Genomic DNA, 16513 nt, shown 5'->3' with positions numbered 1-16513 from the left:
TCTGCAGTGGGAGAACTTCTGTGCTAAAGACACCCTTCTGGAGCAAGACTTGCTTCAGTGGAGCTTTGGTGCTCATTGAGTCTGCCCCCTGAGTGTGTCCCTTATGGATCTGAGGAGTTGTAATCTGGATGCTCCCACTCTGACCACTGGGTACACTGGCTCTTGGATCTAAGGAAGTGCTAATTTAGCCACTGCCTGAGGCTACCCAGCAGGAGCTACGAAGAGATCTGCATGTTCCCCTTCCTTTTTGGGGGTTTGGAGGTGCCCAGATGAGGCCCAGCTGTGAAGCAATGCAAGCTGCTGTGGGACCTTGGGCCTTCTCTTGTAAGTTCTGGGTCTGTCTGGCCCAGCTGCAATTTGTTAGGTAATTTTCAGATTGCAAAGGGCCAGGGCAGGGGTCCTCAAACTACAGCCCGCGGGCCACATGCAAATACAAATATTGTATTTGTTCCCATTTTGTTTTTTTACCTCAAAATAAGATATGTGCGGTGTGCATAGGAATTTGTTCATAGTTTTGTTTTTTTAAACTATAGTCTGGCTCTCCAACAGTCTGAGGGACAGTGAACTGGCCCCCTGTTTACAAAGTTTGAGGACCCCTGGGCCAGGGCATTCATATGCAAAAGCCTCTGCTGCAGCCTGGGTGGGGTGGGGTCTCAGGGAATCAACAGGGCGGAGCAAGCAGCTATGGCTGATCCTCAGCCCTGCCCTAAGGGGCCCCATGTCTCAGTGTGCCGGTAATTGCTGCAAGCACCTCTGAGGGAAAGCCACCCTCAAGTTCCAAGTTCTGCCTGCTGCCAGACAGTCCAGTTTCTCCCCATATGAGTCCTGGGTCCCCAGAGACTTCCCAGAAATGGAGTTCAGAGCAGTCGGGAGCTTGTGACTCCCTCCCGATTCAAAAAGACAGCCGCGTCCTCAGGTGCCAGCCCCTTTTTGCGCATGCTCGAGCCTCTGTACCTCTGCACTTTACTTCCACACCTCCTCTGAGTCTCGGTATGCTTTTCTCTTTCCTTCTAGTTGTAGAATTTCCAATCAGCCAGGCTTCCTATAGTTCTGGATGATGTCTGTTTTGTCTTTTCGTTGTATTTTTGAATTTGTTGTGGGAAGCAGCAATTTCCGGTGTTTACCTATGCCGCCATCATGGTTTCTTCAGCTCAAGTTAACTTTTTAAAAAATTCCAAGTAATCTCATTCTTCAGGAATAATTATTCTAACAATATGGCATAAAATCTTTTGGATTTTTTCCTACGACTGGATGTATGCATTTGTGAATGGATGGATGTATACATTTAAACATAATTTTTCTAAAAATTTGATCGAGCTATGATTGTGAAGGTTGTATCTTTAACATTTACTTCATACGGATTCTATTTTGATATATGATGTGCATTAAGGATCTAATTTTTTCCAAATGGTTAACTCATTGTCTCATCTTCAGTGAATTAAAATGGCACCTTTACCAGAGCCTAAATTTCCCTGTATGCACAGTTCAGCTTCTATACTACTATTTGACCAGTCCCCTCTATAAGAGTATGGTTAATAATTAGTAGGGCAAACAATCTTCCTTTCCTGATTAAAATGTTCTAATAAATATGTCTTATTCAAGAAAAAGAAAACAGCCTGGCCAGGTAGCTCAATGGTTGAGCATCAACCCAGGAACCAAGAGGCTGCTGGTTCGATTCCCCGTCAGGGCACATGCCTGAGTTGCAAGCTCAATCCTCAGTACAAGGTGTGCAGGAGCAGTCAGTCAGTGATTCTCTCTCATCATTGATGTTTCTCTCTCTCTCTCTCTCTACCTCTCCCTTCAATAAAAAAAGAAAACATTTTTTCAGATCTGACATATTTCTTTAGAAACCAGACACCTTATTACTCTGTTTCTAAATGCTTTCAGTCTATCCTTACAGTTTTCCCCACAGTCATACCATCTGTAAATATGATAATTTATACCTCCTCTTTTAATTGTATTGGCTACATGTCCAGAATAATATTAAATAGTGATGATTATGGCAGACATAGTACACAATATTAATGATAATGGCCTTTTGCTTTAGCTTCTGGCTATGGTTTTAAGATAGATTTTTTAAAAAATCAAGTTAAGTATGTTCTTACTTTACTAAGAGTTTTTTAAATCAAATGAGGACTTTGAATTGATTTAGTTGCCATTTGCACTTGCTAAGATAATCGTGTAATTTTTTCTTTTGAACTTATCAGTGTGATAATTATAGTAATAAATTTTCTAAAACCATCCAGGAATTCTCTCTGAACATGTGCCATGTGAAAATGATATACTTTTCACCATACTTCTAGAGTTAATATTTTTTTTAGAATTTTGTCTCCAGAACCTTAGGTGACTACCCTTTAAGTCAGACTAGCCTGTAGCTCTCATTGTTGAGTTAACTTTAACATGACATATCAAGCCCGTTATTCTTCATAGGTATAAGTTCTTTCTATAAAATGTATTTGTTCTGCATAATATTTTATTTTATTGTGGAAAGTAACAGGGCTTGCATAAACATTATAAATACTATAACCATTATATTTCTTTTAAAATTGTTTTCTAGTTTTAATAGAGTAAGAGAGATTTTAAATTTTTTGAATATTTTGCAGCATAACTAAAATATTTCCTCTTAAATTATCTGATGTGATTATAGAAAATTCAGTACAATATATAATTATGGAGTCTTACTGATTCAGCACAGTTATGTTTTTTGGCTTAAAAATATTAGAATTTTATTTTATTTGGTCTGTTCCTTAATATTTTTATTTACATGAATTTCCATGCAAGTTCTATCATAGTGGAGCAAAATGTTACCAAGGAGACAAGTGTAAATTTTCACATGATGATTTGACAAAAGAAACGAAGAAACTTTTGGACAAAGTAAGTAAGGAACAAAGTTTTTGTTCCTTGATTATTAAGTCTCTCTACAGATTCATTTGACTTGAATTGTGTTTTATAAAACTGCTCATAAGTCAGGGATTTGTTATTTTCATTTTTCATTAATACAGTGTTTTAGAAAAGCAGAATATTGGGCTATGAATTAAGAATCTTTCATTCTCATCATTGTTTTGCTGTTAAAAAGCTAGTTTACTTTGAGAAATATCCTTTACCTCTTTGAACTTCATTCTCTTTATGAAAATGAGTTTGTGTGTGACCCATCCAGCTTAATGTTACATTTTCCTATTAATAGAACTAATTTACTGAACTCTTCACAATGTTAAATGTGAGGAAGATAGTTTGTTTTTATGTGGTAATCTTTGCCAATTTTTTTCAGGTGTTGAACACTGAAGAGGACCCCACAAATGAGGATGAAAGAGAGTTAGAGGAACTTAGGAAGCGTGGCATAACCCCTCTTCCCAAACCACCTCCAGGAGTGGGCCTCCTGCCAACCCCAGCAGAGCACTTTCCCTTTTCTGATCCTGAAGATGACTTTCAGACAGATCTCTCTGATGATTTCAAGAAAATCCCATCTCTTTTTGAAATAGTTGTAAAACCTACTGTGGACTTAGCACATAAGATTGGGAAGAAGTAAGTTAACATTTTCAAAAAACGGTGGCATTTTCTCCCTAGAAATACTAAGAAACTAACTTGTGTCCATGTTAATCGTGTGCGTAAGCTCAGGTAGAGATAGCAGCTGTCTAGCACACACCTGATTGCTTCTTTCCACATCCTCCTGCCCGTCCTCTGCTGCCTCCTCTTGGCTTTCTCTATAGAATCCTGAGCTAGCTCTAGAACCTCCTCACAGTGATGAGGACTAGAAGAGAACCAGTCAAAACATTTATCTCTGGGTGATGGGTTAGGGGTGTTTCTTATTTGTCTTTGTACTTTCTGCATTTTTCAAAAGCAGTAATGAATATGATTTTAGAACAACAGTTAATAAGCAGCAACTTAGAAAACTATGGGCTAAAACACAGGCAGAATGCATATGTTGGTCCTTCCAGTTACTATAGGTGATATGAAATAAATGCCTTCTTAGAAGCAGACTATTCTCTTCTGATATGGAAAACACATGTAACCATTTAAAAATGTGACATTCTTTTTTGCCTCTTTTCTTTGAACTAAGAAATATTATTCTTTCTGTCTACAGACCACCAGCATTTTATAGCAGTGACTCGCCACCAGGACCACAATATCAGGAAAGCAGCCCACATCCTCAACATATCTACAGTTCTGGGTCAAGTCCAGGTCCCGAACCTAATATGTCTCAGGGACACAGTATTCCTGTGATGCACTCAGGCTCCCCTAGACATCATCCATGTGCAGGACCTCCTGGCCTACCAGTGCCACAGAGCCCACCTTTGCCACCCGGTCCACATGGAGCTGGAGTAATTGTTCAACCAGATGGACCTTTGTCAGTACCAAGTATGAGTGGTGCTTACCATTGTCCGGGCTTTCCAGAACACATGATGAAAGTACCCAGAGAGAATCACGGTTCTCCAGGCTCATCACACGTGCAAGGTTCTGGTGAAATGCAGCTCAGCACCAGTTATGAGTCCCTACAAAACCCCGCTGAGTTTTATGAGAATTACTATTCTCAGCATGGTGCACCTAATTTTCAGCCACCCAGTAACTCTAGTGGTAAGTGTACCTTTCAGAATACCTCAAGCTAAATATTTAGAGTCCTGTCTTTTTATAAAAATATATTTTATTGATGTTTTACAGAGAAGAAGGAAGAGGGACAGAGAGTTAGAAACATCGATGAGAGAGATCGATCAGCTGCCTCCTGCACGTCCCCTACTGGGGATGTGCTCACAACCAAGGTACATGCCCTTGACCAGAATCGAACCTGGGACCCTTGAGTCCGTAGGCCGACACTCTATCCACTGAGCTAAACCGGTTCGGCTAGAGTCCTGTCTTTCATTAAAAGGATAATAAGTATGTTTTAAATAAAGCTACGTGAAAACAAATAAATCGAAGTAAAATGTGATGAAATTGAGACCTTAAATATGTTTTAACTTTCTTTTGTTAATTCCCATCCGAAGATATGTTTTCCACTGATTTTTAGAGAGTGGAAAAGAGAAAGGGAGGTAGAAAGAGAAAAACATCAATGTGAGAGAGACACATTGTCTTCCAACCAGGGTCAGGATCAAACCTGCAACCCATTCACATGCCCTTGACCAATAATGAAACCCGAGACCCTTCAGAGCATGGACCCATGCTCTAACCACCGAGCAACACCAGGAAAGTCTTCAAATTTAACCAAACATTTTTAACAATAGAACTTTAGATAACTTCTAAAAATATTTACAATCACATAATAATTTTCTAATCAAATGTGATTATTAGTAGGGCTACAATTTCTTATAACTCACAGTGGTACTCTCTCGTGGAATACTGTGCTTGAATCAATGTCTGTTTCTTTATTATGTGCAGATGGGATGTGGCATGATGAGTTTGCTCAGCATCAGCCTCCCATTGTTCAAGACTCACCTAACCGTGGGAGTGGGTGTGATGGCAGTGGCAACATGACAGGCCATGACCCCCTGCCTGCACCAGGCCTCCTCCCTGCAGTGCAGAGAGCTCTTTTTGTCAGACTTACTCAGAAATACCAAGAAGACGAAGAACCAAGCAGCACCCACCCTCAGAGGGCACCCAGCAAAGAAGAAGGTATGTCATGTTATTTTTTCATAATGCTGCAAAGAATATTGTCATACAAGCGTCTGCGTCCATGTTTTTGTTTTGTTTTTTTTAATATGTTTTTATTGATTTTCTACAGAGAGGAAAGGAGAGGGATAGAGAGTTAGAAATATCGATGAGAGAGAAACATAAAATTTATTAATAACTATCTAAAACTATAACAGGTAACTACAAGCTATTACATAAATATTCATTATATTTTCAAATACAGTAACATTAATTCTTCATTTACTTAACATCACAGGGAAGTGAGGGATACCTAATAACTTAATTTCCTGTACAATTTATATTTATTCCTTTAAGTGCTAAAACTTTCATTTAAAAAAACAACAACCATTTATCAGTCAACTTTTTAGTCTCACAGAGCTTTATGTTTTCATAAGCAAGAAAATAACTTTTCTAGATGATAAAAGATCCTATATAATAAAGAGATAATATGCAAATTGACCATTATGCCCTCACACAAGATGGCTGTCCCCACGTGGTCAAAGATGGCCGGCAGGGGAGAGCAATGAGGGTGACCAGGCCTGCAGGGGAAAGCAGTGAGGGCGACCAGGCTTGCAGTGGAGGGCAGTTGGGGGTGGGGGGGCCCAGGCCTGTAGGGAAGGGCAGTTAGGGGGGACCAGGCCAGCAGGGCAGGGCAGTTACCAGGCCAACAGGGGAGGGCAGTTGGGGGGGCAGGCCTGCAGGGGAGAGTAGTTGGGTGGGGACCAGGCCGGCAGGGGTGGGCAGTTAGGGGTGACCAGGCTGACAGGGGAGGGCAGTTATGGGGGGACCAGGCCTGCAGGGGAGGGCAGTTGAGGGCAACCAAGCTGGCAGGGGAGGGCAGTTAGGGGCAATCAGGCCAGCAGGGGAGCAGTTAGGCGTCGATCAGGCTGGCAGGGGAGTGGTTAGGGGGTGATCAGGCTATCAGGCAGAGTGGTTAGGGGCAATCAGGTAGGCAGGTGAGCGGTTGGAAGCCAATAGTCCCGGATTGTGAGAGGGATGTGCAACTGCCAGATGTCCGACTAAACCGGCAGTCAGACATCCCCCAAGGGGTCCCAGATTGGAGAGGGTACAGGCTGGGCTGAGGGACAAACCCCCCCCCCCCCCCAGTGCACTAATTTCTTGCACCAGGCCTCTAGTTTTATAATATTACTAGAGGCCCGGTGCACGAAATTCGTGCACTGGGGGGAGGGGGCCCCTCATCCTGGCCTGCACCCTCTCCAATCTTGGACTCCTTGGGGGATGTCAGACTGCCCGTTTAGGCCCGATCCTTTACCAGCAGTTGGACATCCCTCTCGCAATTCAGGACCTCTGGCTCTTAACCACTCACCTGCCTGCGTGCCTGCCTGATTGCCCCTAACCACTCTGTTTGCCAGCCTGATCACCCCCAACTGCTGGCCTTATCACCCCCAACTGCCTCCCCTGCCAGCCTGTTTGCTCCCAACTACCCCCTGCCACCGGCCTGATTGCTCCCAACTGCCCCCCCCCTCACCAGCCTGATTGGGGTTGGGGGGGCCGATTAGGGGTGGGGCTGGCCATGGGGAGGGGCTGTGGTTGGTGGGCTGGGCAACCACCCCCCCCAAATGGGTTGGGGGGTGACGATCAGGGCCAGTGGCCTGGGGGAAGAGCCATGGGTGGTTAGCCAGCCAGCCCTGCCCCAGATTGCAGTGGGGGGGGGGGGGGGGGCAATCTGGGGTGGGGCTGGGCAAGGGGAGAGGCTGCAGGAGATTGGCTGGCCAGCCCTGCCCCCTTTTGGAGTGGGGGGATCAAGGGTGGGGCCAACCTGGGGAGGGGCTGCAGGACATTGGCAGCCCAGCCCTGCCCCCTCTTGGGGTGGGGGGATGCAATCAGGGGCAGATAGCCACGGGGAGGGGCTATGGGCCTATTGTGGTGGGGCAGGTTGGTCAAGGATGTGGCTGGCGGGGGGGGGGGGGGGGGAAGAGAGGGGGTATTTGGCCAGCCAGCCTGCTCTTTTTTTTTTTTTTTTTTTTTTTTGGCAACTCCACAATTTTAATTTGTGGTGCCTATGCTATGTCTGAAAAAGATCTTCTCCCCCTGCCCAGGAGAGCGATGGGGAGGGGGCAGCAAAAAATAGAAGACATCCCTCCCTATTGCACACAGACCCTATTTACAGGCTCACCTGGCCCAGGCCGGCGGGATGCTTGGCACATTCTCGGATCCCTGCTCAGGGCCTGGAGGGGTGACTGGTGGCAGCACACGTGAGAGGGGACCTCTGGGTGACCACTCTGGTCCTGGCTACTGGTTTTGGCACTTCCTGGTCCCTAGTTCCTTTCTGTTCCTGCCTGCAGCCTTGGTCCCCCTACCTGGCCTCAGATGGCCCCCTTGGCTCCTGGGGGCTCTGTCCTCCCCTCCTAACCTGGAGATCTCAAGGAAGGTTATGGCTTCTCAGAGACTCCTCGACAGCCCTATCACTCATGTTCACACAGGGAAGGGGTGCATGTGGCAAAAGCAGCTGTATAAATGCGGGTGCAGGAGCAAGTCCTCCGGGGTCACTTGGACAGTTTGCTGATGACGCAGATCAGGGCCACGTTCTCATCCTTGAGGCGCTGGTTGTCAGCTCGGAGATTGGACAGGCCCTTCAGCTCCTCTTCCAGCTCAGCGGCCTTGCACTCCAGGGCCCTGCACTCAAATCTCGCCAGCTCCAGGATGGCCGGCCTCTCTGCAAAGTGCTCTTGCCTCTGCATGGCGTGCTCCAGCTCCACCTTGAGCTGCTCCAGCCGCAGCATGGTCTGGGTCAGGGCCTCACGAAATCTCTCATTCTCAATGTGCAGCTTTTCGTAGAGTTTCCTGAAGCTCCCTCAGGCTCTTCCAATTTTGGCTGGGGTTTGGGGTTTAGGTCCTGCTGCCTCTGGAGGGGAAGGGCTGGATTCTGGGCTGATGTCCACTGGCTTCACCTTCTCCCCCTTCACAGGCCCTCTCCTCTCATTGCCAACTCTGCGGTGCTCCCTGGAGGCCTGTGGTCCCTGTCCCTGCCCCTCAGGCACCTCTACTCTCTGGGCAGGGCCATCAGAATTCTTAACCCCAGAGACTCGGGGCTGCCAGGAAGGGTCCAGGCTCTGAGCACCCTGCTCTCGATGTGGATGGGAGAGTCTGATCAGGGGAAGGCCTGCAGGGAGGAGGGGCTGCGAGGTTGGCTGCTGGCCCCCTGATCAGGTGGTGTGCTGGCTACAGTGGGCATCATAGCGACTGGCCCAATCAGGGCCATGTTCTGCCTGCTCACCACTCCCCAGTCCCAACACAGCCTCCACTGCCGGGCTATCAGGCCTTTGGGATCACCAGCTCAGGGCGCCTGCTTTCCCACAGGCCTGAGGGGCTCAGGCCTGTGGGAAAGCAGGCGCTGGTGATTTCACCTGCATGCGTGTGCGCCAACCGTGGACTGATGGAAAGCACTGCAGCTTGGGGCTGCTCAAACCTGGGCGGGCAGGTCGGGGGCACTGCCGCCACTGCTATTGCCACTGCCGCTGCTGCTCCTGCCGCTGCTGCTATTGCCACTGCCGCTGCTGCTCCACGGGAGGCCCGGATGAGGGTGGAGCGGGTGCCCGATTGCCAGGGTCCCACCCGCCAGCCCCGGGTTCCCTGTGGGAGGCCCGGATGAGGGCAGAGCGGGTGCCCAGTACCGGGGTCCCACCCGCCAGCCCCAGGTTCCCTGTGGGAGGCCCGGATGAGGGTGGAGCGGGTGCCCGATTGCCAGGGTCCCACCCGCCATGCCCGTGACCTGCCCGCCCGAGTTGGGTAGCACATGGGATGCACCAGCCGGCGGATCACTGCTGCCGCCCGGCCGGTAGCACAGGGAATACCCCGGCGGGTACCTGATAGCTGCTGCCCCACCGCCAACCCCAGGACCCGGCGGGAGGCCCGGATGAGGGTGGAGTGGGTGCTGAACACCGCGGTCCCACCCGCCAGCCCCGGGTTCCCTGCGGGAGGCCCGGATGAGGGTGGAGCGGGTGCCCAGCACCGGGGTCCCACCCGCCAGCCCCGGGTCCCCCGGGGAGGCCCGGATGAGGGCGGAGCGGGTACCCAGCACCGGGGTCCCACCCGCCAGCCCCGGGTCCCCCGCGGGAGGCCCGGATGAGGGTGGAGCGGGTGCCCAGCACTGGGGTCCCACCCGCCAGCCCTGGGTCCCCCGCGGGAGGCCCGGATGAGGGTGGAGCAGGTGCGGAGCACTGGGGTCCCACCCGCCAGCCCCTGGTTAAACGCGGGAGGCCCGGATGAGGGTGGAGCGGGTGCGGAGCACCAGGGTCCCACCCGCCAGCCCCGGGTTCCCTGCGGGAGGCCCGGATGAGGGTGGAGCGGGTGCCCGATTGCCAGGGACCCACCCGCCAGCCCCGGGTCCCCCGCGGGAGGCCCAGATGAGGGTGGAGCGGGTGCGGAGCACCGGGGTCCCACCCGCCAGCCCCGGGTCCCCCGCGGGAGGCCCGGATGAGGGCAGAGCGGGTGCCCAGTACCGGGGTCCCACCCGCCAGCCCCAAGTTCCCTGCGGGAGGCCCGGATGAGGGTGGAGCGGGTGCCTGATTGCCAGGGTCCCACCCGCCAGCCCCGGGTCCCCCGCGGGAGGCCCGGATGAGGGCAGAGCGGGTGCCCGATTGCCAGGGTCCCACCCGCCAGCCCCGGGTCCCCCACGGGAGGCCCGGATGAGGGTGGAGCGGGTGCCCGATTGCCAGGGTCCCACCCGCCAGCCCCGGGTTCCCTGTGGGAGGCCCGGATGAGGGCAGAGCGGGTGCCCAGTACCGGGGTCCCACCCGCCAGCCCCAGGTTCCCTGCGGGAGGCCCGGATGAGGGTGGAGCGGGTGCCCGATTGCCAGGGTCCCACCCGCCAGCCCCGGGTCCCCCGCGGGAGGCCCGGATGAGGGTGGAGCGGGTGCCCGATTTCCAGGGTCCCACCCGCCAGCCCTGGGTTCCCCGCGGGAGGCCCAGATGAGGGTGGAGCGGGTGCGGAGCACCGGGGTCCCACCCGCCAGCCCCGGGTTCCCCGCGGGAGGCCCGGATGATGGTGGAGCGGGTGCCCGATTGCCAGGGTCCCACCCGCCAGCCCCGGGTCCCCCGGGAGGCCCGGATGAGGGTGGAGCGGGTGCGGAGCACCGGGGTCCCACCAGCCATCCCCGTGTCCCCCGCGGGAGGCCAGCCCCAGGTTCCCTGCGGGAGGCCCGGATGAGGGCCGAGTGGGTGCTGAACACCTCGGTCTCACCCGCCAGCCCCAGGTCTCCACGCGAGGCCCGGATGAGGGCAGGGACCTCTGCCGCCAGCCCTGGATGGAGGCAAGCTGGCGGTTGGCACTGTCGGGCCCTGCCTGCAGTATGCAAATTAGCCGCCATCTTGGCTGGTGGTTAATTTGCATATCTCGCTAATTAGCCAATGGGAAGGGTAGCGGTTGTACGCCAATTACCATGTTTCTCTTTTATTAGTGTAGATACAACTGAGGATGTTTTATAAAGGTTGTTTTCTCTATATACAGAAAATGTCTTGACCAGCTAGGATTTTTGTGTATTTGTTGGTATATTCATAAAATTTTAATGCCTTTAAATTGTATCTGTCCCTTGATAAAAAGTTGTTACTCATCATTTCCTGTCTAATATTTGCTGCCTGTTGGCCTCTGCTATTCTACTTTCCTTCTGTTCTATATTCATTCTCATTCCAAAAGGGATTTGACTGCTTATTAAATATGTTCATATGAAAGTGAGAATAAAATAGCATCTTCGCTCTTTGGGTCAGGTAACAACTTTTGTGAGGAGCAAAGTTACTCTACAGAAATATTGAAAATGAATTGCAAGCCCAGCTCTAGGCCTCCTGGAGGTCCAAGAGAAGAAGGAAAGAGACCTAGAATCTAAACTTTGTTTTCCATACCCTGAGACCCAAAAAAACCTTTTGCTATTGTGACATAGTGTATTCTATATTAAGACACATCCCCACCCTAAACACCATTGCTTACTTTGTGAGCACTGCTCTGTTCAAACTAAGAGGGTAACACTAAAGTTCCATGAGGTAGAAACACATTAGTAAGCAGTGCAAGGAGGTAAAAGAAGAATATCTGCAATGGTCTATTGATCTGGGATATTCTAGGGCAGTGGTTCTCAACCTTCTCGCCCTTTAAATACGGTTCCTCATGTTGTGACCCAACCATAAAATTATTTTCGTTGCTACTTCATAACTGTAATGTTGCTACTGTTATGAATCATAATGTAAATATCTGATATGCAGGATGGTCTTAGGTGACCCCTGTGAAAGGGTCATTTGACCGCTAAAGGGGTCTCGACCCACAGGTTGAAAACCACTGTTCTAGGGTGTGTGTGTGTGTTTCCAACTTAGTGTCGACCTGTATGTGTCTGAATGGAGAAGAAGGAGACTCACCCTATCATACCTTCTACTCATTGTGCGCAAGATATGAGGGATAAAAAAACTTTAGGAGTAAGGCCCAAAGTGTTCTCATAAAGGTCAAGTATATAAACTTTAGGGCGTTAGTTTTGTTTGATAATTTTAATTTAGTGCTGGAATAGCTAATATAGTCACATAGGTCAAATATCTAAAAATGTAAAATACAAATTAAGGCTCTGCACCTCACCCCTCATTTGCTCAGTTCCCATGGCTTCCTTAACTGTCATTATTAGTGCTATGTTGTCTTTCCAAACATATTTTTATATCTCTCCCTTGCTATCAAAATAAATGCAGAGCTTAAGGATTACTTGAATTAAGGAGATCCAAAACCTTTTCATCTTCTGTCCCCAGAGTATTTTGCCTTCTCCCTGAAGCCTGTTACACCACACACACTCTGAGTTCCCTTGGCCAATTGGCGGGAAAGGCCCTGGCTTTCTCTGGCTGGAAGGACTTACACATGTCCCAGTATCCCAGCTCTCTCTTTCCAGAGTGTGATAACCAAATTGATGGTCATCATACCACATGCTGCCTTGTTCCGGTGTTGAAACCCTAGCATTTCTATGATGGCATTGTCTTTCTGGCACATGGGGCAATGCCCAACCAACTGAGCCACACTGGCCAGGGACTATGATGCATTGTCTTGAAGTTAGACTTCAGAAATAGCATGTGCTTTTTTATCTTAATTCAGACCGAATCTGCATGCTTCATTCTTTATAATAAGTCTTTGTCTGCATTTAGATGATCCTGTTAACTGGTATTCCAGTAGTGAAGAGGAAGAAGGGAGCAGTGTCAAGGCAATCCTGAAAACGTTACAGAAACAAACAGAAACTTTAAGGAGCCAGCAGCAGTCTTCCTTGGAACTCGGCACTCCTACTGATCCAAGACTTGCTAAAGAGAAGAGTAAAGGGAACCAGGTGTCTGACCCTCGACTTAGGACCATCCCAAGACAAGACATTAGAAAGTCTTCTGAGTCTCCCGCACAGGGTCTCAGACTCGTGTGGGATCCCAGGAAACCAAGAGGAAACGGAAGTGGGCAGGTGAGCTCCTCTGCTGGTGCAGCAAAGTGCGATTTACATCATGCACATTCCGGCGCTAACATCAAACACAAGAGAGGAGATGATGAGGAAGAGGACACAGAACGAGAACTGAGAGAAAAGGCTTCCTTAATACCCCTGGACTCTCCCCCCGGGGCAGTGCTCCAGGACCCACGGTCACAGCTGAGGCAGTTCAGTCACATTAAAATGGATATCACACTCACCAAGCCCAACTTCGCAAAACACATCGTGTGGGCTCCAGAGGACTTACTTCCAGTCCCTTTACCAAAACCCGACCCTGTCTCTTCAATCAGCTTACCTCTGCCCCCTCTTATAGCTGACCAGAGGCTATGGAATTCGAAAAGCGATCTCCATCAAAGCACAGTACCCCTAGATTCAAAATTGGCAGTCAAAGCCAAAATTAACACAACAAGCAGAGAAGGCTACCTGGAACCATTTGGGGACTTGCACAGTTCAGCAAGTAAATTGGGAGACCCCAGGCTACAAAAAAAATGTGATCCTAGACTTCACAGACTGCACAGCACAGTATCTCAGCAAGCAGTTACGAAGGAGTCACATACACCAAAGTGTGCCCCTCACTTGGCCAGGTTAAGCCCTGGTGCATCGCAGCCCTCAGCGGCAGTAACCAGCGATTCTGGGCCTGGGGTTTTGCCTCCCTACACTCCTAAACTGTCGCCTTCAGCTGGTGTTCCACTGGGGACTCCAAGTTCAGTTCTCAGTGGTATTAGTTTGTATGACCCTAGGGAGCCTGGCTCATCATCTGCTCCAGAGCCAGCAACGGAAAATGCAGAGAACCAGAAAAAAAGTGGTGGTTTAAAAGGCAGTGACAAAAATGAGCGCGCTCCTGGAGAAGCAGCCCTGCCACAGAAAATCACTGCCGACGCGGAGGCCACTGTCCATGGGCCAGCCGACGCACCGGCCCATGTCCCCAGCAGCTCCTGTGCAGGCCAGGTCCCCGCAGTGCACAGCCTTCCTGTGCAGGCGTTAACAGGCTTAATGAGACCCCAGTACAGCGATCCCAGGCAGTCTAGGCAGCTGGGACAGCTGAGCCCCACCCCAGAGGATGACCCCAGTGGGGAAACAGATGACAAATCTCTGAAAGAGGTTTTTAAAACTTTTGATCCAACTGCTTCACCATTTTGCTAGCTACTGTGTAATTAAGCAGTTCTTTTCAGTCTCGTGACCATCGCAGTCCTCGCTGTTTTGTAACTGGTTTACCTCTATAGTTTATTTATTTTTAAATTATGAACACTTTTCAGCTGCTAGTATCAGAACCACATGAAGTTATATCCTCTAAAGGCTGTGGTATTTTATATAATATTTTTATAAATTTAAGAGACAGTAGCAAATGACATAGAAACCTATATATCATGTTAGCTTCAGTAAAAATACTTTTTTTGTAAATAAACCATCATGAACTGGACACTCTGCCTGAATATATGCCAGTTGTCTTTCTTAATCAATGTTTAGATAAATGATTACCACTTTTATATGGTTGTTCATTTCAAGCAATATGATGTATATTACTTTTGGGAAACAGTATTTTGACTAGGATCCTCTCTGTCAACAGATAACTGCTAACAAAAATGTAAAATGAAATAAAACATTTTAAATCATAGTTAGCAGAACAGTTCATATTTAAGGGCATCACTTTTATTAATGTGGGCAATATTACTTGTGTAAATGAAGCATTTGAATGTCATATCTTTTAAAAAATATTTTATTGTATCATAGAAGTTAGAGATATATAAGTAGATTGTTTTGCTGAAGTGAAAATTCCCAAGTTCTCTGACATACCTTTTTACAATTAATTTTCATATTAAATAGTTATGAGTTACTGCTGTCACCTGGTGATGTTTATGTGTGCTCATGTGTTTTGTCTTTAGCAGCATAATTTATATTACTTCTTCAAATGATATAGCTACAATAATTGTATTCATCATGACCTTGGCAATTTTTACACACTTTTAAAAGATTCAGTGAAAGTCTATCGTGATTATTGCATTGATAATGTTTTAAGTGTCCAGGTTCCATATTTTTTTAAATAGCAAGAAAACACAGAGATATTGTAGTCAACTGTGTGGCTACCAATAAAAAAACTTTCAGATCTCACATGACTGGCGTTCTATAGCAGAGTTTGGAAATCCCCTAAATTGGTTAGAAATTGCATTTTTATAAAAAATAACATATTCATTCTTGTGTATTTATTGTAGTCTAAAATAATAGCAGCCTTACCTGCTTTATGCATTTATTATTTATAATGGAAGCAGTTTATACTGATACTGATGTCTTGAACTGAAAGATTATGACAGTGTTTGCTGGTAACAATTTCAGCAACTTGAAAAGGAACATTTCCTCACAAGAGATAATGAAAGTGATGGATATCAGTCCTTGAGTGAACAGCTGTCCTTGAGAAGTGATGTAAAAATATACAGCAAAATATTTCTCTAGGAACCTATGGTTTAATGTTAAAACCTGCCCTGTATGTTCACTTCCTAACCCTTTACCTTTTGCTTGGATCCTGTGCTCCCAAAGGGTTAAGTGAACAGGACTCTGCCAACCTAAGAAGCTCACTTTGTTCAAGGAAACGTGAATTTCTGCTATTTATACTTCATCTACATTGTTGTCTAAAATGGCTCTGGATAATATTTTTAGGTTAAAAATGCAGTTTAAAGCCACCATAGAAAGTATTTTCTGATTTGCTGTTCAAACAAACTTTATTATTAATTGAAAAGTCACTGAAATGAATAAAACTGACAGAAAACAAGATTTTATATATATATATATATATATATATATAATCATATATATTAGTAGTTATATATTATACATATATATGATTATATATCTTCGCCATTATGTATAGATTATATATATATATATCTTTGTTAAAGACTAAAATGTAATCCAAATCCTTAACAGAAGATATTTTTTACTACTAAAATAGATGTTAAAAAGTTAATTAAAAAGTAAAGTTTAAAAATCATTAATGCAAATAATAATGTTCATTTACTCAGTATCCTTGAATCCATATTACATCAGCTAATGTCCTAGAACAGCGGTTCTCAACCTGTGGGTCGTGACTCCTTTGGGGGTCGAACGACCCTTTCACAGGGGTCACCTAAGACCATTGGAAAACACATATGTAATTACATACTGTTTTTGTGATTAATCACTATGCTTTAATTATGTTCAATTTATAACAATGAAAATACATCCTGCATATCAGATACTTACATTACGATTCATAACAGTAGCAAAATTACAATTATGAAGTAGCAATGAAAATAATTTTATGGTTGTGGGTCACCACAACATGAACTGTATTAAAGGGTCGTGGCATTAGGAAGGTTGAGAACCACTGTCCTAGAAGCTATTTTACAAGAAAGTTTGGACTTACTTTCAAAATTAACAATATATTTTATATGACAATATGCTTTCTGTGTTTAAAA

At 47.1% G+C, this 16513-nt stretch overlaps 1 protein-coding gene across 1 annotated transcript in view; it reads left to right on the top strand.

Annotated features, from left to right (window-relative positions):
- The window catches only part of LOC139019284 (zinc finger CCCH domain-containing protein 6-like), a 48392-nt gene extending 32621 nt beyond the window's left edge, over nt 1-15771 (top strand). The window contains exons 8-12 of the mRNA XM_070428336.1: nt 2767-2874; nt 3269-3522; nt 4082-4572; nt 5368-5601; nt 12745-15771. Of these exons, the coding sequence (XP_070284437.1) occupies nt 2767-2874; nt 3269-3522; nt 4082-4572; nt 5368-5601; nt 12745-14207 (2550 nt within the window). The 3' untranslated portion in view covers nt 14208-15771. The remainder of the gene's footprint in view (nt 1-2766; nt 2875-3268; nt 3523-4081; nt 4573-5367; nt 5602-12744) is intronic.
- The last annotated feature ends 742 nt before the right edge of the window (nt 15772-16513 follow it).

The sequence above is a fragment of the Myotis yumanensis genome, unplaced genomic scaffold (genome assembly GCF_028538775.1).
Source record: "Myotis yumanensis isolate MYYU_CA2020_CCGP unplaced genomic scaffold, mMyoYum1.0.hap1 SCAF_11, whole genome shotgun sequence".
NCBI lineage: Eukaryota > Metazoa > Chordata > Mammalia > Chiroptera > Vespertilionidae > Myotis > Myotis yumanensis.
The sequence above is the reverse complement of the archived record's forward strand: the minus strand, read 5'-3'. Positions and strand labels throughout refer to the sequence as shown.